Source organism: Paramisgurnus dabryanus, chromosome 8, assembly GCF_030506205.2.
Source record: "Paramisgurnus dabryanus chromosome 8, PD_genome_1.1, whole genome shotgun sequence".
Lineage (NCBI taxonomy): Eukaryota > Metazoa > Chordata > Actinopteri > Cypriniformes > Cobitidae > Paramisgurnus > Paramisgurnus dabryanus.
Genome location: NC_133344.1, coordinates 4,925,803 through 4,951,225, shown reverse-complemented (window position 1 = coordinate 4,951,225; position 25,423 = coordinate 4,925,803). Strand labels below are relative to the sequence as shown.

At 35.7% G+C, this 25,423-nt stretch overlaps 2 protein-coding genes and 1 long non-coding RNA gene across 3 annotated transcripts in view; 1 reads left to right on the top strand and 2 right to left on the bottom strand.

Moving 5' to 3' along the window:
* Positions 1 to 25,423, bottom strand: part of LOC141279842 (uncharacterized) — a 190,864-nt gene that overhangs the window by 36,772 nt on the left and 128,669 nt on the right. The window lies entirely within an intron of this gene.
* Positions 1,400 to 2,384, top strand: LOC141282455 (uncharacterized). Its single transcript, XR_012337144.1, has 3 exons — positions 1,400 to 1,757; positions 1,907 to 1,937; positions 2,154 to 2,384. It is a non-coding gene; the product is annotated as an uncharacterized lncRNA (long non-coding RNA).
* On the bottom strand, positions 9,967 to 23,694 carry LOC135771694 (uncharacterized). The gene is made up of 3 exons (XM_065282053.2): positions 23,439 to 23,694; positions 22,840 to 23,350; positions 9,967 to 14,576 (listed from the first exon to the last, which is right to left on the bottom strand). The coding sequence occupies exons 1-3, from the start codon at positions 23,448 to 23,450 to the stop codon at positions 13,369 to 13,371; spliced, it is 1,731 nt and encodes a 576-aa protein (XP_065138125.1). The 5' UTR covers positions 23,451 to 23,694; the 3' UTR covers positions 9,967 to 13,368.

Sequence of the window (25,423 nt, the reverse complement as noted above, 5' to 3'; positions counted from 1 at the left end):
TTTAACATATATCATATATTAAGTTGAAATAAAATGTAATAAGTTGCCATTAAGAGTGATTTTTTGGAACAACTTAATTGGTACTTTATTACAACTTTATATCTACTTTCATAATTGCTTCTAGTGTTTTTAAAATATACTTAAAGTGCACTACACAATATAATGACATGAAATTAATGTGATTTAAAATGCAATTTAATGTCTGTTAACAATACTCTTAAGTGTGAATTAAATGCAATCTTTTCGGCGCACTGAATGCACATTAAGTGTAATTAATTTCACATATATCATATATTAAGTTGAAATAAAATGTAATAAGTTACCATTAAGAGTGATTTTTTGGAACAACTTAATTGGTACTTTATTACAACTTTATATCTACTTTCATAATTGCTTCTAGTGTTTTTAAAATATACTTAAAGTGCACTACACAATATAAAGACATGAAATTAATGTGATTTAAAATGCAATTTAATGTCTGTTAACAATACTCTTTAGTGTGAATTAAATGCAATCTTTTCGGCACACTGAATGCACATTAAGTGTAATTAATTTCACATATATCATATATTAAGTTGAAATAAAATGTAATAAGTTACCATTAAGAGTGATTTTTTGGAACAACTTAATTGGTACTTTATTACAACTTTATATCTACTTTCATAATTGCTTCTAGTGTTTTTAAAATATACTTAAAGTGCACTACACAATATAAAGACATGAAATTAATGTGATTTAAAATGCAATTTAATGTCTGTTAACAATACTCTTAAGTGTGAATTAAATGCAATCTTTTCGGCGCACTGAATGCACATTAAGTGTAATTAATTTCACATATATCATATATTAAGTTGAAATAAAATGTAATAAGTTGCCATTAAGAGTGATTTTTTGGAACAACTTAATTGGTACTTTATTACAACTTTATATCTACTTTCATAATTGCTTCTAGTGTTTTTAAAATATACTTTAAGTGCACTGTTCAATCTACTGTCAAGCAATTAATGTGAAATTAAAAATAAGTTAATGTATATTAACAGTACATTTAATTACTCATTAAATGTAATGTTTCAAATACAAGTTTGCAAAATAAATTCCAATATATAAAATTAAATGCAATCAGTTGAACTGTGATTTCAGTGCAGTGAAGTGAATTCATTGCATCTTTCTACAGTATGTACTTTAACTACTTCTATTGTATGTGAAATATGGTTATGTACTTCTCAAAATACTGAAAAACAAATCTAGTTAATTAATGTATTCATTTCAGTTTAATGCATTGCAAACAAACAAAAACCACAATGCTTACACTGACAATAAAACAGTTTGGTAGTCAAATTATGAATCAGATTTTTTGTTTTGCAAAAGTACATTTAATAAATTAATTATGAGTTGTATACGTCCAAACAAAAAAAAACTCATTTTAATATTGTTAAATTGGAATCAAACAAACAACTATCAATATTGAATAATTACATCCCTTAGAAAAAAATAAACTCAAAGTTATAATTTTTTTACATTTTAACAGACAACTAAAAAAAGAACTGCATGAACTTTAAATTAACAAGTCTTTGGTAGGTCACATCAGTCTAATGATCATTTATTAAATGTGTTTAGAAATATTGCCATGAAAATGTACTTTCGTTATGTAGCGGGTATTAACTCACTTATGGACCAGGCATAATAATAAGATCAGAAGGGTGCACCGTACGAAGGAGGAGGTAGCAGTGATAGTGAGCAACAAGCAGAGACAGAAGGTAAGTTGATTAATAAATTATTTTACTTTGAGTATTGAGAAATCTTTCTTTTTCTTTCCTTAATCACAAAAAATAGTAAACAACAATGAAAATGCAATTAACTATATATATACTATGGGTGCACCCTCTAAATTACTTCTCATTTACAGAAATCACAGTCACAATCAATGTACAAAGATGGTAAAAAATTATATATGTAACAAACTGAAATCAGTATTCAAGTTCAAAGTTCTTATCAATTGGAGTATTGATCAGTCTTAAATTATCAGAATTGTGCTTCTGAAATGTTTCAGTTCAATAAAGTAAACAAACAAAATAAGGAAACAGTTTCTGAAATGTATCCTCTTACTTGTCTGAAGAAAAATATTTAAAATAGAAAATTGTCCTTTCCTCTAGATTCGTGATCCAATCAGGTCGAAATGGGAGGCTCGCCATCAATTAGGAAAATCCAGCTCAAGGAATGTTCATACGAAAGGAAAAAACATTCAATAGTGTGTATCAATAACGATTAACAATTGTACATAATACAGGAAACAAATAAAATACATACATAAGTGCCATCATCATAATAAATGACAATTTAGACAAATACCTGTCCATTCACGTGTTTCTCTCTCTTTTTGTCTTTCACAGGCACGTGCAACCAATAGGGTTGCCACCCATGTCTGATAAAAAACCTGGACATATCGATGACCCGGCCAATTTGTTTGCTCACAAGCCCCCCCATAGCATAATATTTCTATAGGGCTATGCAATTATTGGCAACACTTTACAATTCTCTTTTTTTTCAATTCTTATTTGTTAACATTAGTTAATGTATTAACTTACATGAACTAACCGTGAGCAGTACATTTGTTACTGTATTTGATAATCTTTGATAACGTTAGTAAATAAAAATACAGCTGTTCATGGTTTATTCATGTTAGTTCACAGTGCATTAACTAAAGTTAACAAGATTTAAATAAATGTATTAATAACATTAACAAAGATAAAAAATTGCTTTATGCAATAAGTGCAGTTTATTATTAGTTCATGTGTTAACTAATGAACCTTATTGTAAATTGTTACCCAATTATTTGTTCATTATGTTAAAATATGTAAATCTGTTTTACAATTTATTAAAGCTGCTTATACTATTTATGTAAACTGTTTTTATTTATATTCCATTGCACCTTTAAACAGGTCTAAATAGCAACTAGCAAATATGCACATGAAATTAAACTTGTTGAACTCACCTCAACATGTATTTTACAATCATTTAACCCGCCATAGGTTAAGCTGAAGTCACTGTTACAAACTCTACACCATGCAATATTTTAACTCTTTTAAGACAGGGATACACTTTCGTGTAGTCTGGTGTTGTAAAATGTGTCTTATATTTTCGCTTTTGGGGCACTCTCCCTCTGCCATGGCGCTCCTGTTTCTAGATACACTGATAGTTATGGTGCGTTCCAGGCAGGTTTTTAAACCCGTGAGTTACGACTTCAAAACCACGACTCACGACCTTATGCGTTCCAGGCAGCCCGTAACTCGTGTTTTTACAACCTTCTACCGGTGAAAGTGCACTGGAACGGCATTCAAACCCGTGACTTCCCACCCGTGAACTCGTACTAGATCGATGTACTCCCAGTTCAGAGTCGTGAGGCGTGGTTTTGAACTCGTGAGTTACGGGTTACCGGTTGCCTGGAACGCAGCATTACATGCGCTAAATGAGGCAAACACACACACAGACGCAAGGTCTCCCTCTTCCGTGCGCGCGCTAAATTTCATATTCACATAGCTTTTCGAAAACCGGGACATTCAGTGTCCCGGGAGAGTTGATACATTTCCCGGGACAGGTTATTAAATAGAAGGACAATCCCGGTAAAACCGGGACAGGTGGCAACCCTAGCAACCAAAATGGCGTCAGCGAACAGCAGTGAACACAAAGCACCATGTGGTTTTACATAATCACACTGCAATGAACAATCCAACCCATATAACATCACAATATAACACCATTTTGTCTCGTATGGATTAAACAAATAAAATGATATGACATTTAAAGTGTTGACATTCGTTTTTATGGCCAATTATAACATTGTAATTATAACAAACTCACCAGGTCAAAATGAAAGCTCAAAAAGTGCTCAATCCACACAATCAAGCTGTATCATTGAATATATGCAAGTTAAATTCTGATTTCTTCAGTTTATATGAACTTAGGAGTTATATTTAATTAAAATAAACACTCTCGCGTTAGATCAGGTGTCTCTGTCGCTCTGCATCTCTCCTCTGAACTGAGACGCGATCCGAAAGCAAAAAAGGGGCGGAGCTTACAATTAAACACTCCGATTGGTTTACTCATTTCAGATTTATAATTCAGATTGAATTATTCACATGTATTTCCTCATTTATAAAATAAATGTAGATGTATGAATAGTCTCTATTATATTTAAGCACACTTTTAAAATAATAATATTTAATTATTTAACCAGGGTTACATTTAAGTAAAACTAAATTAGACAAAGTGCATTTTTAAAAAGTGTAATTAGGTATGTTAAGAAATATTGTGATGAAAGTGTACTTACTATAAGTTAAGCTTAATTAGACAGTATTAAAAAGTGCATTTTTAAAAGTGCACTTAAGTGTGTTTATAAATAATATGTTGAAAGTGTACTTACTATAATTTAAAATTAATTAGATATTATTACAAAGTGCATTTTTAAAAAGTGTCCTTAAGTGTGTTAGTGAAATATTATTATGGAAGTGTACTTACTAAAAGTTGAAATTAATTAGATATTATTACAAAGTGCATTTTTAAAAGTGCACTTAAGTGTGTTTGTTTATAAATATTATAATGAAAGTGTACTTACTATAATTTAAAATTAATTAGATATTATTACAAAGTGCATTTTTAAAAAGTGTCCTTAAGTGTGTTAGTGAAATATTATTATGAAAGTGTACTTACTAAAAGTTGAAATTAATTAGATATTATTACAAAGTGCATTTTTAAAAGTGCACTTAAGTGTGTTTATAAATATTATAATGAAAGTGTACTTACTATAAGTTCAAATTAATTAGATATTATTACAAAGTGCATTTTTAAAAGTGCACTTAAGTGTGTTTATAAATATTATGATGAAAGTGTACTTTCTTTAAATTAAGCTTAATTAGACATTATTAAAAAGTACATTTTTAAAAGTGCACTTAAGTGTGTTTATAAATATTATGATGAAAGTGTACTTAATATAAGTTAAAATTAAATACATATTCTTACAAAGTGCAGTTGTAAAAAGTGCACTTAAGTGTGTTAATAAATAGTGTCATTAAAGTGTATTCCATTTAATTACGCTTAAGTGGTCTTTAATTTATATTATATTATATTATCAGCAAGTGCACTTCTCAAAAAGTATACTTTTATTATTTTAAGCACACAAAAAGTATGCTTTCAATACACTTAGGTACGCAAATTTCACAAGGGTATTTTATATTCCAAAGCATGTTATCATAATTTTTACTCCACTACATTTCATAATTTCAAGTTTTGGTTTATATTTAAGTACATTAAACATCTACTTTTTTACTTTTACTAAAAAATTCTTAAGTACACAATTTTTATGTCATTTTTACGTAATTAGGTATTTTAGGTAATTAGGTATTAAATTAATTTTAATTTGAATGAATTGAGAATGAATTGGCTGTGAGAATTTTCATTCCAAATAGCGGCCGCGCTACTGAAGCGCCATCTAGTGGCTGTTGCTAAAAACGAATCAGAGCTCTCTTGTTCTTAGAGCTTTGACGACTCTGTCACAACAAAACCCTCCCGTTTTATACATAGACCGTAAAAAAATATGGACGTAGTGTCCGTGACGTCACCCATTGGTTTGTGAAGATCGCTTTTGAAGCTTAAGGAATAGTCTACTCATTTTCAATATTAAAATATGTTATTACCTTAACTAAGAAGAGTTGATACATCCCTCTATCATCTTAGTGCGTGCACGTAAGCGCTGGTGCGCGCTGCTACACTTCGATAGCATTTAGCTTAACCCCATTCATTCAATGGTACCACTCAGAGATAAATTTGGAAGTGACCAAACACATCAATGTTTTTCCTATTTAAGACGAGTAGTTATACGAAAAAGTTTGGTGGTACAAAATAAAACGTAGCGCTTTTCTAAGCGGATTTAAAAGAGGAACTATATGGCTGTTCAACCGACACTCAAGCGGCCACGCCCTTAATTATGCAGAAGTTTAAGGCTTAATATAATCTAAACGGGTGAGTTACAAAAAAATTCACCCCCCTCACAGTTGTCATGAAGGGCAAAATTAGCTATATAGGCCAAAAACACTTTTTGTACCAGGCTGTAAACATATTATTTTCTACTGTAAAGTTGGCCACTTTTAACATGGGAGTCTATGGGAATTGACTCCCTTTTGAAGCCAGCCTCAAGCGGCCAGTCGATGAATTGCAGTTTAAGTCACTTCTGTGTTGGCTTCATTAGAGAGATCGGAAGGTTGCCCCTCGGTTTTATAGCAACTTCCCATTGCCTCCTCATGCCTGTATCACTGGGAAACCTTTAAATGTGAAGAAAAAACAGCGAGAGATCATGAGAGAGAGTACCAGTTCCTGCTGAACATTGACATACTAGGCAAGGCAAGGCAAGGCAAGTTTATTTGTATAGCACATTTCATACACAGAGGTCATTCAAAGTGCTTTACACAGAAATGAGAAAACAATATATAAAAAAGAAAAAGAAAAAGTAAAAATAAGATTTACACGATAAGATCACAATAAAGACAAAGATACATGAGAATTTAAAATAACAATTAAAGAAAATAAATGTGATTTTAATAAAACAGTTTAAAATGTTAAAAAGAATAAAACAGGAGTAAAAGTGACTTGAGTTAAAGGTGCAGTCAGTGTGAAGCAGCACAGTGCTCATTCAGTAAATGCAGAGTTAAACAGATGTGTTTTTAATCTAGATTTAAAAGTGTTTACTGTTGAAGCACATCTGATCTCTTCTGGAAGTTGATTCCAGCTAGAGGTGGCATAAAAGCTAAATGCTGACGCACCTTGTTTTGAGTGAACCCTTGGTATTTCTAACTGACCGGATCCTAATGATCTGAGTAATCTGTTAGGTTTATATTCAGTTAGCATATCTGTCATGTATTTGGGTCCTAAGCCATGAAGTGATTTATAAACGAGTAACAATACTTTAAAATCTATTCTAAATGTAACAGGAAGCCAGTGTAAGGACCTGAGGACTGGAGTGATGTGCTCAGATTTTTTGGTTCTGGTCAGAATTCTGGCAGCAGCGTTCTGTATGAGCTGCAGCTGTCTAATGGTCTTTTTGGGGATCCCCGTAAGGAGTCCATTGCAGTAATCCACCCTGCTGGTGATGAAAGCATGAACAAGTTTCTCTAAGTCCTGTCTTGAGACAAAACATCTAATTCTGGCAATATTTCTGAGATGGTAGTAAGCTGATTTGCTTATCGCTTTCACGTGACTACTGAAATTAAGGTCAGACTCTAAAATTACACCAAGATTTCTGACTTTATTTTGTGTCTTTAGACCCCTAGAGTCAAGGTATGTGTTAACTTTGAGAGTTTCATCTTTATTTCCAAATACAATGACTTCGGTTTTGTCTTTGTTTAACTGGAGGAAGTTTTGACGCATCCAACAGTTAATTTCATCAATGCATTTACATAGAGAGTCAATGGGGCTGTAGTCATTGGGTGACAGGGCTAAGTATATCTGGGTGTCATCTGCATAGCTGTGGTAAGCAATTTGGTTCTTTTTCATTATTTGACCAAGTGGGAGCATATACAAATTAAACAGAAGCGGTGCAAGAATTGAACCCTGTGGGACTCCACATGTCATGGATGTCCACTCAGATTTATGGTTACCTATGTTCACATAGTAACCTCTTCCTTGTAGGTATGTTTTAAACCATTTGAGAACCATCCCAGAGAGCCCTACCCAGTTTTCCAGTCTATGTAAGAGTATGATGTGATCTACTGTGTCAAAGGCAGCACTAAGATCTAGTAGCACCAGCACTGATATTTTACCTGAATCAGAGTTTAAGCGAATATCATTTATTATCTTTATGAGCACTGTCTCTGTGCTGTGATGCTATTATAAATAATAACGTAAAATAACCAAAATGATTGTTCAATCTTACTTGTGAAATGTAATCCCATGTGATCTGGAATCAATAGGGAATGTTAATGTACGTCACCGCAGTGTTGCATTATGGGACGTGGGCGCCATGTTTAGAGGCACCGCTGACCGCTATGCCATTTAATTGTGGGTGTGTTAAGCTAAAACTAGGTAAACTTGAAGAAGAACCGAAGAAATTGAGAAGTTTAAAAGAAAAAGAGAAGGGACCCTATCGGGAGAAACTAAGTGCTACTGCCAAAAAACTTTATTTGGACAAATAAACAACAGATCCATAGGATTTAGCAGCCCATGACTGGATTACAGATCCAGACGCACTACCTCCGCTCACATATCTGTTATTATTACCTTGTTTTTGGATTGAGTGCATACACTTTGCAGGAGTTTAAGAGCTATAAATCCCTTCAAGCTCATAGTAAGATGACATTCTTCTTTCGGAGTCTTATGACGGTTGGCAAACCAGCTAAAATAAATATGCCATTTACTTACAATGTATTAATACCGAAGTATCTTAATGATTCTATAAAAAAAATTCCGTTGTATTCTGTGCAATGAATCAACACATGTTCATAAGATGGCACTTCTGTTCTTGGCCAAGTTATTAAAACAAACAAAATGCTAAATATTCAGCTAACGTTATGTCATTTTAAAGAGTGCACAAGCAGTGGGTTTGAGCAGTTGCATTTAATAAAAAATATGTGTTATAATCGTCAAATTTGTATAAAGATTTATTTTTATAACTCATGTGGTGAGGTTAATCAGAAATGAATAAATAACGTTACATAATTTACATTTACAAGTTAGTTTGACAGTGTTAGCATAAAAACAAGACAATTTAAGTGGTTCTGCTTTTATTAATCACAAATTACTGAATGACTGAAAATGCAGCAAACACACTCTCGCTGATGCAGGGATTTTTTTTTGAAAAGTAAAAGTTTTTCTCCTGATTGCGGCAGGCAAACCATGCGATCCGGCGTCTTTTCGTCAGCTCCTCCACCGGCTTCCCCCAAATAAAAGCTGAAAAAACGTATTCCGTTGTTCAGTTTCCTCCCTGAACGATCCTGTGACCTGCTGTGGCAGTTCTTGATCGAGCAGTACTGACCAAACATATCGAAGTTTATTAAAATCTCGACAGAAAATACAAAAACAACCTCCAACACACTAACTCAGATACAGCGGGATAGGAGGCGATCCTGCAAATATGGCGGATTACTCATAATGCCACACGGCGTGACGTCAACTCCACATTCCCTATACTGCGCCGGTTATTGCAACCGTAAGCTGCACAAAATACGGCCATAGTATGGCTTTCTTTCCGTTAACTCCCATTGACTCTGGTGCTAGCGTACAGCGAGGAGACCCATCCAATATGGCGCCGACGCTTGATGCGTTCCAGCACGTCATGTGTCTACGGATATAATGTCTATGGGTGTATCCATAGATATGTATATAAAGGCTAGATGGCTCGTCCGCGCTGCTGGCCAATTGAGTGCAACGTCCGCATTTTGGCGGCCATCTTACGACAGGGCGCTCGCTCACTCGTAGCATTGAGTTTTAATGATGCAGGTACTTTTAAATGACCATAACTTGCTTAATTTTTTACCGATTTTCAAACGGTTTGGTTTGTTATAAACGTCAAAGATGTACCTATGACACTGCATACCTATACTAAAAATAAAAAATAAATTCATGAAACATGTTAAAGCATCCAGAATTATAGCCACGTTAATAACGTTTGTAAAAACCCAAACCGTTTGAAAATCTGTAGAAAATTGAGCGAGTTATGGTCATTTAAAAGTACCTGCACCATTAAACTCAATGCTACGAGTGAGCGAGCGCCCTGTCGTAAGATGGCCGCCAGGTGATGCCGTTAGGGACTCCGCCTTGAGCCATCTAGCCTTTATATACATATCTATGGGTGTATCCACCTACATTTTGAAGTCAAGAACTTTATTTATAGGACCTAAATTCATAGTGAGGTTGCCTTATTATTCTCTCTTATGAGAGAATAACACACAGTAAAGCTGATTGATTTACTACAAATACATGGCTGTATACAAACACAGTAGCACAACAGTTTCTATTGCATCATCCCTGCTAGGCTGTTATTTTCTATTTATATCATATAACTTCTGTTTTAAGATTATGAATTCTACGGTTTCCTTTTCTCCGCTAAGATAAAATAATATTTTTTAAAGGAATTAAAGAAATTATTTTAAATTATCCTCTTTTTAATATGCAAATGAAACGTTGAAGTTTAAAGCCCTTATTTTCATCTGTATGGATACCTGTACAATAACTTCCTTTTTTATTACCACATTACATTCAACTGTGATCGTCATAATAATAAAGTAAAAAGAAACCTGTTATACAATATATGGTGTCTGTGCAGTGAAAGTGTGACAAGCTTGTCAAGTATGCAACGTATATTCAAAATATAGTGCTGTTCCTCTCAGCAGTCTTTACTCCTCTCTACAAGCTCTTGCAGTTCATTTCTATGGTGCTTACATATCACACTGTGCATCTGGACAATATGATATCAATGCAATAATAGGTCCTTTAACTTTCCTAGAAAGAATAAAAAGAATGACAAAATACTGAATAATTATGTAAAATTTCATTTACCAGCCGAGAGAATAGGCCTATAGCAGAAGTCAAAAGACATAATCATAGTAAAAATGAACAAAACATTTACTGAATAATCTGAACAGTTCCTTTCTCAGTGTACAAGCAAAGTTAATGGACAATTAATGACATTATGGTCACGTGACATTAAGACTTTAAAAAAAATTCGGAAAATCACATAGCACACAATATAAAATAAACAAATTTGACACGTAACAAAAGTGTTTATAAAAGAGATAAATGTGATACTTTATTTACACATTTATAATAGTTGTATGAAAAACAACATGAATTAACACTTGTATATAGTTATAAACAGTATGTTTGCTTCCGAACACATACACGCATATACTCTTTAACAGCTTGGCACCTTAGCTAATGAAAAACCCCACCAATTTTAAGGCGTTGACGTCATGGCAGGTCATCACGTGGGTCACACACGCTGCTAGGTGCTAAAAGTTGAAGACGTTCGGACAAACGTTAGATTAGCCGTTCGTCTGTCGATCTGACATTTATTATTTGCACGTTTTATCCGCCATACACAGATAACCCGCCATAGATTAATAGTAAAGCGTAAATCAATCGCATGCGATTTATCATGCAGCCCGCATTTTAAGTTACATTACCCTGCTGAAAAAAACTGCGTACCAGCAAGACCAGCATATGTTGTGCTTTGGTGCTGGTATGCTGGTGACCACCAGCTAAACCAGCATAGACCAGAATAATTCCCATGCTGGTCAACAAATACGACTTCCGAAAGACGCATCGAAATCTATGACCGAAATCCTGGACAGGATGCATCCGGGAAGAATGACACGTATGGGCACCCTATAGATGTAACAATGCAGAGCCAAGATTTGTTCTTTAAACACCAAATTAATTCAATTTGTAATAGCCAACAGAGGGGAAAATCAAGCACTTATCATAGACGTCTTCACAACAAAACAGCATCATCAATGATGTTGACGCAAGGGTCCTCGTTCTCTCCGTATTTATAGCCAAATGTGCCAGATTACTGGTCCTAGTGTGTCCACTGCTGTTCCACCGGGCGCTGCACCCATTGGCCAAAGAAGATCACATGTTTGGGCGTCATGATATTTTAGCTAAATATATATTTTAAATTATTATTTAACTCCCTTTTTTAACAGCATGAAAACACTATTCAAACATGACATTAAAATATAAATATAAAAAATTACAGACATTTCTTGGGGGTGCTGGGCGGGTGCTATGGATATTATAGCCGGAGCTACAGCACCACCTAGCTCCTCCCTGGCGCCGCCACTGCTAGTATGTAGTGTTTATTACTGCTTTAAAATTCAGTGGTTTGTATGATCGCAGTTGTAAGTCTTGTAGCGATGCTGGAATCTGTAGAAATTAGGAGAGTACTTTTTTTAGTACCTAAATTTCCTTTCATAATCTCTTCTCACTTAACGCGTTGTTCGCTGCTATGTAACGCAGGGGAACTCCCACTGCCAACGGTCCAAGTTCAGTCAGGCAAATTAAAGAAAGATCACGGCTTTAGTCAACATGTAGGCTAGCCTGACGTTGTCATACTCAATTCTAGTCAGAATTTATAGCTCCATTGAGCTATAATTATGAGGCGTGTCTCAACCGAAAAATGCCTCTGCACTCAATTGGATAGACCTACGACCAATCAGAGCAACGGAGTGTGTGACGTATGTTGAAATTACGTCTTTGCAGCCTGACCAAACTGCTAGTTATTTCGCTACAATGACACTAACATTGTGATTATACTGAGTTAGCGAATGTACATCAACCCCTATTATGTTTACAACATTTCGTTTATATCACAACATGAAGTATTTACTAAGTCATAGAGTAAGACTATCTCTTACCATTTGTACGTTAGATGAACTTCATCCACGACGATACCAATTACGTTGGCTTGAAAATATTGGAGCCTAGCATGTCCCTCCACTTATTCAGCAACCACGATTCCGGGCTTCCGAAAAGAAGCTGGCAACAACCGCTAATTATATTCATCTCGTCGTGCACGCTGAGTTGCATCGCCGTGATACCGTTAGCCATTTCAGTTGCGACCAACTTTTGCCGAATAGGAAGGACGGCAAAAACATCAACAAATGGCCTGCTCGCGGTTCTCTGTAACTTCCTCTTTTAAAATCAATGCTCTGTCGATATCTTTTAGAACAGACTCAATGTCAGAATCCACACATCTGAACTCTACAGCGGCAGCCATTTAACACACGCGCTCTTTGGTGACGTGGTTCATTACGTTACTGTTGATTATCTGTCCATCATCGTATAAAGCCCGCCCTGACAATTTGATTGGTTCGACCAGCTTTTGCCCAAGCATAGTAGCTCCTCAACGCAGAAACCCCAGACCGATATTCCCGTTTTCAAAATCTTGTGGGTGGGGGTAAGATCGGCTGGCACCCAGGCTACATGTAGGCCTATATTAAACTAATATGTAGATTGTGTAGAATTTTTACATGTTGTGTTTTTATTATTTCCTTGTAGCCTACATGTTAGTTAAAAATAAAACAAAATAATCTGTAATACCACATTGTAGCCACTAGATGTATGTATAATCCATTACATAAAATTCTGTTAAATTCTTAATAAATAAAAGTTGTTGTTTTAAGTAATCCAAAAGTTATCAGTTACATTACTTTTAAGCCTGGTTACTTGTGATATTGATCATAATTTGGTTATTTGTTCTTATTTTACTATTAACTTGTTTTTTAACAATATTTTAAATGTTAAGTTTTTGGTGTCATAACCTTAAGGTCACTGGTGCTTTACGAAGACTGTTTATTAAATCTTCCAACAAACATTACAGTGTTAAGGTTTTTTTCCTGTATGAACTCTCTTATGGGAATGTAAGTTACTTAAACAAGTAAACGTCTTGTCGCACTGAGAGCATTTGAAAGGTTTTTCACCTGTATGAATTCTCTTATGATTTAGTAAATTCTGCTTTAGATTAAAACTCTTCCCACAGACATTACAGTGATAAGGTTTCTCTCCAGTATGAACTCTCTGATGGGCTTTGAAGTAACTTGAATAAGCAAACATCTTGTCGCACTGAGAGCATTTGAAAGGTTTTTCACCTGTATGAATTTTCTTATGATTTAATAAGGCAGTCTGTTGTCTAAAGCTCTTCCCACAGACACTACAGTGATAAGGTTTCTCTCCAGTGTGAATTCTCTGATGGGCTTTGAAGTGACTTGAATAAGCAAACGTCTTGTCGCACTGAGAGCATTTGAAAGGTTTTTCACCTGTATGAATTTTCTGGTGAGTTAGTAATGTAGACCCGTGACTAAAACTCTTTCCACAGAGACTACAGTGATAAGGTTTCTCTCCAGTATGAACTCTCTGATGGGATTTGAAGTGACTTGAATAAGCAAACGTTTTGTCACACTGAGAGCATTTGAAAGGTTTTTCACCTGTATGAATTCTCTTGTGATTTAGTAAATTCTGCTTTAGACTAAAACTCTTCCCACAGACACTACAGTGATAAGGTTTCTCTCCAGTATGAACTCTCTCATGGGCTTTGAAGTGACTTGAATAAGCAAACGTCTTGTCGCACTCAGAGCATTTGAAAGGTTTTTCACCTGTATGAATTTTCTGGTGAGTTATTAATGAAGACCCGTGACTAAAACTCTTCCCACAGACACTACAGCGATGAGGTTTCTCTCCAGTATGAACTCTCTGATGGGATTTTAATTGTCCTAACTGAGAAAAAGTCTTGTCACACTGAGCGCATTTGAAAGGTTTTTCACCTGTGTGAAGTCTCTGATGAACTTTAAGATGGTCTTTGGTTTTGAAGTATTTTCCACATTCAGTGCAGTTGAAAGGCTTTTCACCACTGTGTGTCCTCATGTGAACATTTAGATTAGAGGAAGAGACACAAATCTTCCCACACTGCTCACAGTGAAACTGCTTCTTCTTCTTCTTTTTCTTCTTCTTCTTCTCTTTGTGGTCTTCTGAATGATGTTTCTTCTCTTGTAAGGTAGTAAAGCTGGTCTCAGATCTGGTGAAGAGTTTCTGTTCTGTGTGTTTTGAAAGAAACATGAACCAATTAAATCGTCATCATTTCATTCTTATTTACACAAAAAAGTAGTGCTGCACGATATATTCGAAAAATTCATTATCATCGCGATGGGCGTGTGCAATATACATATCCCATGGAGCTGCGATAACTTACATTTATTTTACGTGTCTATCATTTGTGTGTTGCATGCTTAGATTGTACAAATTACACCGATCAGAACTTGAAGGTGTTTCCCACACATTTACTTTACTTGGGCGGCTCTCCCAGGTATATTAACAACCGGCCATGTATATTTAGCATGAAATTTTGTCTTTTTTGCCCGTGATAATGACATTATGCGTGCAAGCACGTTGTGTCTTTTCAGATGAGTTTGCTGTGCGTTCGCGAACAAGCCATTATAGTTCAAACGGTCAAACAGTCATTATGTAAGCTGACCCTACATACTTTATAAAGAGTATACTTTTGAACAGAGATGTATAACAACGAAGTAGAACTACTTCACTACTGTCCTTAAGTACTAAATTACAGTATCTGTACTCTACTGAAGTATTATTTTTTTCTCCTACTTCCACTTTTACTTCAGTACATATTTTCGATGAGTTTAATACTTTTACTCCAATACATTTTTTATGTGCTGCATAGTTACTCGTTACATTAAAATGTTACGAATCATTACAAACCCACATTGTCACTGCCAGAGCGGTGATACTCATTAGAAACACACACACGGTGGTCTAAACCAATCGGAGATCGTGAAGGGCGGACCCCTCCCTCCCTCTCACTCACAAATATGAGCCGCGGTTGTGGAAAAATGTGAATCGAAGAGAGAACCAAAGTGCGCGAGAAAGACCGAGAGAGAGAGAGAGAATGCGCAAGAAAGGGCGAGTGTGCGCGAAAGAAGGAAACCTAAATACATTGAAACACCTTGTACCTTTACCTATTACCATTGTATCGACTAATATTTAATTAATTTTGAATTCTCTATCGGCATATCAGTATCAGCATTCAAACTTTTGACCGTTTTCTTTAATAACTACATTACACAATACCACACTACCATTATTCAACAAAGACAAGGTAAAAATGGTTTTTCATTCTCTGTCCCCTTTAAGGAAATTATACTTTCAGTATACAGAAGACACACCAATAAAAATGTTCTGCACCAAAATTCTGAATTTTATTAAAGGAAATCAAATAAATGACTTAGGAAAAACCCTGATGCCCCGAATGCCTCACCCTGACACCCCCAATTTCTGGGGATGGAAATAAAATAAAGTATCATTACATGATAATGCCAAGGCTTAGTGGGATAAAATTAACCTATCTTAAACAAAACAGTGAACTAAAAATAAATAAAAAGGATAACAACTGGTTATTATATGATCTATATTGTTCATTACACCTCTTGAGGACTGAAACTGTGGAGTTGGAAATAATTAAAATATATTTTTGTACACACATATTTAAGTTAATGTTGCTGAATAAAGAAAGAGATAAAAATATTGTAGTCTCGGAGGTAAAAAGAGAGAAATAAAACATTTCATTCACGTTAACGGATCTTACAACCCAGTTTATTTATCCGCATAACGTTAGCGATCTCCGTTTTTACATCAATCAAAAGCTTCTTTTAACATCATATCCTCTTCATAAAAACGTTAAAATCAATCGAAAACCACCAAAATATATATTGTTCTCTCATATTTAAGTTACTAAATGACGAAAGAGAGAAAAGAAATCTGTAAAATAATGTTTGTTTCTGAGGTAAAATTAAACGACCGTGACGCAAGTTCGCCAGCGCGCGCTGAAGGAGCAGAGTAGAAAAGCGAGTGCTGCAGCAGTGTAGTACGCACGACTTGCGCAGTAATAAAGAATACAATGGATTTATTGATGTTTTCATTTAATTTCCTTAAAAATTTGATGGATAGCAGCAGTAGTTAACACTCACGGAGCAGTGGGCATACGTAGTTGTCTGAGTAAAGGCCATCCATTATACAGGGTTCTTGCAGGTTTCAGCAAGTTAAATTTAAGACCTTTTTAAGACCTTTTAAGACCATTATGAGTAAAATTTAAGACCAGTACGACACAGAGGCATTCAAATGATCTCAGAAATTCTCAAAACGTTCTATTTTTATTGATTCAGTTATAGAAAAATATCAAATGAACGCAGTTTTAAAACAGATAATCAAAATACATGGAAATACATTATGCTTAACTCTATTAGACCGCGAGTGTTGGCGCCGACAAATTCTACCCATAGCCCTTTAGGAAGAGAATTCTGACAATGGAACCCCAAAATGGCTCATAGTGAGCCATTGAAATACATTGAGTTAGAGGCAAAGAGCTGTGATTTTTCTTAATAAATAGTCAAGAAATGCATTGATTTACAATATTTATACATCACACTAATATTTGTAAGTAGTATTTTTATAAAATTCTATCAACAATGTTTTTTGATAAATAAAATCCACTAATATTAGATCAGTTTGCATGGTCAGCAGCTGGTTTGTGCCTAGTTTTACACTGCCTCATACAACTTTAAAGCTTTAAAATGCATCACACTAGTGCATCACACTAGTACGTAAGCTTATAGGGAATTTTTCCCAGACAGGGATTAGACTAGTTTTAAGAGCTTTCCAAACTTGAAAACAATTTGCACTGACATATCTTAAAATACATCAAAATGCACACAAGTAATGGTTTTAGTAAGGCATGTTTATTAAAGCTAGTTATATGTCATAATTAAACTAAGGCCTAGTCCTGGTTTAAGCTAATCCCTGCCCAGGAAACCACCCCATAATGTTTATGCATGTTTATAATGTACAACTGACTGTGTGCTGTGTAGGCCTATCTTGTGCCTTATAAATATACAAAGAACAAAAGATCACTTTCAATTATTATTAATCCCTAAAAGCATTAATAATAAAACAAGTTATTAATAAATTAATGTATTGCATTTTATTGAATACAGAATCACAAAGCAAAAAAAAAAAACACTCCACCCATACGTTTTATGCATAAATATGCACTATACCGCCATCAGGTTTAGTAGCCTCTCTAATTACACAATAACAGATTAATCTGCATTAAGAAAATGAAATTTACCATTAAAAGGCTGTTTGATATGTGTTGCTAACGTTATCCACTAAGACCGTTTCTCAATCCAAAGGCTGTAGCCTCCGAAGGGTTGCATTTCTAAGATGGATACGTCTTATTTCAGAATATTAACTTTGAAATTAACTTTAAAATATTGATTATTATTCTTAGTTAATCGTTAATTGTTGTAATATGCTTATGACTTGCGAATGTAATGCTCAGTAAACTTAAATAAACCAGGCGATGCCGTATGCAGCAGCCTGCATATGCGAAAGGGCTCTGATTCTACCGCTGTTCATTTAACCGTAACTCCTGAAGCATTTGCGCCATCAAAAAGTTTGAATTGTTCCTAAAAGAAGACAATTGCACTTTTTTGAAATATATGGTTTATTACGGTACTTTCTTGCTTTCCGTCTGCCAATCGCTGCTGTTTGTGGAGAGCTGAAGGGAAAGCGCGTTAGGTTCAAGTGCATCGCAGCAAAGAGCAATATTAAAGTCTAAAATATAAAACTGTGTAACACTAAAGTTGACACGCTGTTGGTGGCTCGTGACTCGACGGCCCGACTGTAAGTTGATTTTCAATAAAGCAGCGTTGTTTTTGTTCGCTTTTGTGTCCTCTGTGTTTCAGAACCTGGCAAATGCTCAGGTAAGCCACGGGCTTATAAATTACCCCGAAAAAGATTTTTGCTTATACAAAACTAAATGTAAGGATTGTTTTTCGCCAAACCCACAGTATACAGTCAGATCACAACACCTGAAATATAGCTCATGGCACAGTGCGGAACGTTTCTTTTTCGAGACCCACCTTTATACACTTTCTGCCTCCGCCACTGATTAAGTTAGTTCTTCAGCGTTTTAAATTACTATTTTATATTCTGCAGACAGCGCTTTTTGGGAATGAACATTAGTAAGAAATTTAAGACTTGGGTAAATTAAATTTAAGACCTGGGATAAAAATCTGGGTGTTTTTAAGACTTTTTAAGGCCTTAAATTTAACATTCTGAATTTTAGACTTTTTAAGACTTTTTAAGACCCCGCTTAAAAAAAAGTTAGGTGTGCGGTTACCAGAAATTAATGCAGACCCACGGAACATTTCTCAGCCAATCAGAATACAGCATTCAACAGACCCGTGGTATAAGCCTACATGGGTGATTCTCACAAAACCATTGAAACACCACGGCACTAATGATTTTAGATATAAAATGTGTAATACAGTAATATTAAAAAGCCTCAGAATTAACACAATACTGTGTTCTACCTTGCACAATGTGTGATTTTAACATAAGAATTTATAATTTGTCAATTTTATCTCATTTTCTGCTGAAATTTTCATTACCGCAATGCATCCGGCTGTGTTTGAACATGCGTTATGCTGTAATTTAAACATATTAAAACAAAAATATTTAGAAAAAAAATAAATGGATGTTTTGCTAGACTACTTTAGATGACAGAAAAATAATTTACTGAATATTCATGTATAATAATAATGAAGAAAAATTAGGAAATTGATGTGTCCATCCCTGATGTTCTCATCCTCCGCAACACTTTTTGAGAACAGTTTAAGCACACATACAGAATTTTAATAAAGTTTGATTTTGAGTGACCAAGCACATGGACCAGGTACTTGAAGATGGCTACCAGGTAAGATCATCTCTTTATATCTTTCCAGTTAAATTTGAAATATTCTCTTGTCAGAATGCTTACACGACATTTTGATTATCATTACCGAAACAGGTAGTTTTCTACATTTCGAAAATTGTTTGATTTACAATTTTTTATGAAAATGTTCTTTATTAAAGTCTAATTATATGCACTGAATAAAAAATGAGCAAAGCCTACGTGGCATCTCTATTTTTAGCAAAACATACTGGGGTACCTCATCCTCCGCAACACCATTCTCATATACCGCAACCATTTAATAGCAGTTGCGGTAAAGAGAACTTCTGTTTCGGAAATGAGAATTTAAGCATATTGTTGATTACATTTAAATATCTCTTATGAATTTAATATAAATTTAAAATGTTATAACAATGTTTGATATTTTGCTTTATGATGCTTCATTGTAGACAGTCAGCAAGTGAGAAAAAAAGCTTTAGCAAAGGCCAGGTTGACAAAGTTCAGGGAGAAACTTAACCCAGAATGGTTCGAGGAGTACAGAAGGAAGGAGAGAGAGAGGTTAGGTTTGGAGATGTTACTAGCAGGTGTAATGAGCAAAAAACACACTACAGTATGTGGGTGGTGTTCGAGAGTGGGGGGGGGGTGTTGTAGATGCTTATGTGAGGACGGGCCCTGGGGCGAGCAACACAAAACCAACTGAGGAGAAAAATGCTCTGTTTTTGAGCGGCTTCGTCCTGGACGGCAGTCCCCCAGGACCCAGTTTCTGCATCATATACTGGAGGATTTGTGCCAGGGACTCTTGTGATGCACCACCGGTTCTGGTCCATGAGACACAGGGGGATGAGGTAGGAAGTGGCTCATAGCCTTACAGCTCTTCACCGCTTCCGAGAAATGCTCTGTGATTGTGCCCACCGTGTCGCCAAACAGGCCGGATGGAGAAACAGGCGTGACTGTGCATGACCACCATGAGTGGTCTTCGTGGCCCTTAGCGTGAAATCCGTAGCCATTCTCAGATCCCTGAAGGTATTTAGATCCATGCTGCCCTCATCCAGAGCCTTAAGCACCTGCGCCTAAAAGATCTGTAGGACCACCATAGTGTGCAATGCAGACAGAGCCTCTCTCGGCGCGGGTATGCTTTTTCGGACAGGTGTGCTGTCATGAGGCTTTACTACCCTCAAAGCTGTGCCACACCATCCAAGGAAGTGAACAAGGGGCAGAGGTGAGCAGCCACAGCGTCCTTGATGGGGGGAATACACAGGTAGCCTACCTAAGAAAAAAAATGGGGGGAGGGGTAGCCCACGCTTTGGTGACTTTCCTCCGAGCATCAGCAGGGCGGCCTGAGTGAAGAAAACAAAAGTCAAGCTTGCTTCTCTGGGGTTCTTGTGGGGTGCTCCACTCAATCTCCAAGTCCTGCATGGCTTTGAAGAGAATGCGCACCAGTTCCTTGTAGAAGGATGGCTGTGTGTCTGATGCACCACATGGAGCCTGGTCCCAGTCTCCATCCAACGATGTCAGAGACATCTCATCTTCCTCCGCCGGAAACCCAAAGGAAACAGACCTGGCGGCTCCCGGTTCAGGACACAGGCTCTCGGCGACAAACTGAACCGGTTGAGCGAGGGGAGGACGACCACCAGCGGCTCTTTGCCGGCAGTGGGACACTGCAGTAAGAAACCTCCAAGGGTGATGTTGAGCCGGGTCCTGAGCACCTTCATAGGGAGATCCTCACAATAAGGGACACCCTGAGCCAACAATTGCCGCCTTTGGGTGGAGAAGCCCCAAGCAGAGCACACAGAGCTCGTGTGAATTGGGTGGGCCTGTTTCTCTCTCTCTCTCTCTCTCTCTCTCTCTCTCTCTCTCTCTCTCTCTCTCTCTCTCTCTCTCTCTCTCATCAAAACAGATACAGAATGGTAAAATGTCAGAAGACCAAATCATATCCAGCAAGGAAATATATTTCATCTTATTTACACAAATGTTTTGTGATATCCAGCTGACATTAGCTGGCCATTTCTCAATCCGATGGCTGCAGCCTTCAGAGCTCGCATTTGTAGGCAGCATATGTCATCAAGACCATCTTATTTCAGTATGTTAAATGCATAAATGGGGACTTAAATATGACACAAAGGAATATTAATATAAGCCTTCCTGTTCTCATGTTTTGTCTTTAATATTTTTTTCAAAGACTACACAATAAAACAGTTTTGAACTTGAACGCATGATGCTGTAAATATTATCAGACTTTCTACTTTAAAATTTGTTTTTAACAAAATCTCAGGCTAGTACACGTATTCTCATTACCGAAATAATTAACCTCATTTCCGAAACCTATGTATCATTACTGCAACAGATGCTTATTAAAGGGGCCATGTCACAGGACTTTTTTAAGATGTCAAATAAATCTTTGGTGTCCCCAGAGCACATATGTGAAGTTTTAGCTCAAAATACCATATAAATAATTTATTATAGCATGTTAAAATTGCCACTTTGTAGGTGTGTGCAAAAATGTGCCGTTTTGGGTGTGTCCTTTAAAATGCACATGAGCAGATGAAATTCAAACACTGATCACAATGATGGTGGTTTGTTGAAATTGAAACTCAATTGTTCTGTGAATTATTTTCTCTCTGCACTAAATAGCAGTGCTGTGGTTGGATTAAGGGGTGGTTTTATTATAATAAGAGCTCCTTATGACATCATAAGAAGAGCCAATTTTCAACGACCTATTTTTTCAAGTGCTTGTAGAGAATGGTTCACCAAAACTAAGTTACTGGGTTGATCTTTTTCATATTTTCTAGGTTGATAGCAGCACTAGGGACCCAATAATAGCACTTAAACATGGAAAAAGTCAGATTTTCATGCCATGGCCCCTTTAAATGTTAATTTCATTAATAGAAGCATAATACTTTGATTTTAAATGCTTGTGCAGAATCTCCAAATTATGTTCTTTCAGGTTTGTCATGTCATTTTGAAAATGTGTCAGGTTTCTTCGAAATATAAAATATAAAAATATTTATTTACAAAATAAATTGTGGAAGGTGTTGCGGTATATGAGCTAAATAAAACAAAATAAAAAAAAACGTTAAATTTAAAAGAAATATTATTTCAGAATTTCAATTTACTGTGCATGACTATTAATAATCAATTTTTAAAAATGTGAAAATATATTAGCTTTTCTAACAGTGTTGATGTTTTCTGACTGTTGCGGTAATGAGATTTTTTAGGACTTATTTTTGAAATTATGTTACAAAAAGTGTTAAATGATAAGTAAAATTTTTTAAATTAACGTTCCCATATACTTCAGACTTTGTTTCTAATGTCTGGTGGGAAAAAAAAAGTAAATTTAAGCAATTTTTACATTTTCATGCTTGACATTTTCGTTTCCAAGTTTTCGTGAGAATCACCCACATATTCTGTTTCTCAATAAGTTTTAAAGATATCCTAAACTCCTTTAAAATTGTAGTACTTACATTTTTGGGGGGTATTTTTGTGACTGAAAACCCAAAACATGTGCTCACAATGTTAAAATTGTTAAAAATACAACAATTAAGGAGACATACCTGATGGAATAAAATCATCATCTTCATCAATGCGCTCTTCCTCTTCTGTGGGTTCCGTTTTGATTTCTGTGGGTTCAGTTTTGATTTCTGTGGGTTCAGTTTTGATTTCTGTGGGTTCAGTTTTGATTTCTGTGGGTTCAGTTTTAATCTTCATCATGAGGTTCGTGCAGTCGATGAGTTTAACTGAACACATCTTCAGTTTGGTCTGCAGGATCTGCTGCTGTTCTCCAGCGTTACAGACAGAATCCAGAGACTCTGTGGAGGTTTGATCCTCCTGTAAGCTCTGTTTACTGTCACACACTGTAGTGTCCTGAGTGTCTGTGGGCTTTGACTCAGTATAACAGAGTAAAGTCAGACTGAGCTCGGAGTCCTGTGTGTGTCTGGATTTCTCTTCAGAGAGTTTAGAGTCCAGCAGTGGCTGTGGTGTGCGGCTCTGATCTCTGCTCATCCGCACTGAATCCAGACTCCCATCATCAGTCACATACACTGAAGATTCACAACAATCCACATCCTGACAACACAACACACACACAGACAGTAAGATTAGAAATGATCTGATGTTGTCTGATTCAGGTAAATGATGTTTAAGCTGTACAAACCTCTCGATTCATTGTTAAATCTCCTCTTGACCTCAGCTTTGTCTCTAGTAACGCCACCTCTTTCTTCAGCTGAGAGATTTCTGTGATGAAATCATCAATATATCCAGCATGGACAGATCAGTTCATACTGATTTACAGCACATCTCATCATCAACGTCTCAACACTTAAATACACCGAGACAAGACTCTGTTTACACTCAATGAAACACGCAAGAGAGAAAAACACTGAGGATACACAAACACATCACACGCGCTCTCTTTCTTTCTTTCTTTCTTTCTTTAGTGAGTTTATCTGCGGTCTAAAGAGCTGCAGCGCCTCCTGCTGTACTGGAGAGAGAAAACTCTCACTGCTTTACAATGGATTTAGCAAAACAAGTATGCGTCTCAATTATTGCCAGAAATCATCACAAACTATTGTATAAAGTAATGACTAAATGAAAAGAAGTGGTGGGGAAATAATTGCTGAAGAATAAAACAAAACATAAAACTTTTAAAGTCATAAAGATAGGACACCGTAGGACAAAGAGATTATGATCAGATTAACAATACAATCACAAACTTTTCACAACATTGTATTTCATTGTAATAAGGCAATGTTGCAACATAACATTTTAACAACTTTTTAAAAATCACACCCTACATAAAAACAAAAAGGACATTTTAAAAACGTTGTAAAATACCTAATCGACACGTTTTTTTTTTTTGTAGTAAAAAACGTAAATCACGTCTGCTCACATTACGAAAACCAAACCAGACCAAAATGCAACATTTGTGAGACGTTTTGTTTAGTTGTTAAACTAACCACCTCAGAATAAGACGTTTAAAGAACGTCATGACCAAAATACAACCAGGTTTTAATGTTACTTTGGTTTAAATGTATGTCGGCCCACCAAGAAAATGCCCCGTATTAATAAAGCTTTATTAATAGTGTTTTGTTTTATAATGGTAGGTAGGGCTGGATTGGTAATCAGGCATACCGGTCATTTTCTTGGTGGGCTGCCATACATTTAAACCAAAGTAGCATAAACACCTGGTTGTATTTTGGTATTTTCATGATGTTCTTTAAACGTTATGATTACGTTATTTTAACACCTAAACACAATGTTGCATTTTAGTCTGGTTTGTTTTCGTAGTGAACAGATGTGATATTTATATTTGTTGACTGCTTAAAGAAAATGTACCAATAAGTTATTTTTACAACGTTTTTAAATTCAGGGTTTTATGCTTGTATTCTTAATCTTAGCATAATTGTATTTTTCCTGTTCCTATCTTTATGACATTAAAAACTTTTTTCTTTATTTTCTTTCTTTTTATTTAGTTATTACTTTATACAAAAGCTTGTAAGGATTTCCAGCCATACAAGTACAGAGCCCCCAGAGGACATAGTAGTGGACAATATTTGGGACGAGAGGACATTTTATTTTAACAGGTTTTGAGTTCTCTAGCAAAACTTTGCTTTCCCTTGTGTTGGAAACCTTTAACGTTTTTCTTTAAAACAGTGGCCACATAGTCATGTTTTAACTTTTTCCCTGCCATTGATGAGATATGAAGTCAATTAAGAGAAAACACTTCCCTGATAAGATTTTATGGTAATCTACAATTCTGCTATTATCCACTAGGTGGCGTTCTTACCCAATTTATAATAAATGAAGCATCAACTAATTGCAAGGAATTAGTTAAGCCCCGCTCTGCTTAGTACTGTTGCTACGCCTGTAAAGCTTTCGTGCCTGGCAAGTCTATGACAGTATGTATGCACCAGTGTCAGACACTCCCAAGGAAATAATTAGTAATGTTTGGCTAACAGGTGAAACATCTGAGAGAGCAAGACAAAAGGGACTGCAGTATGCATTAAAATATATATCCATGACATAATATGCAGCCAATTAGAAAATTTAATCAAAATGTAAGAAAAAAGGTGTTTTCGACTTCATGCGGCGCTGCGCAGACCGATCGGCGGCTGACTTGAAGCAGTGCATTCCGGTTAG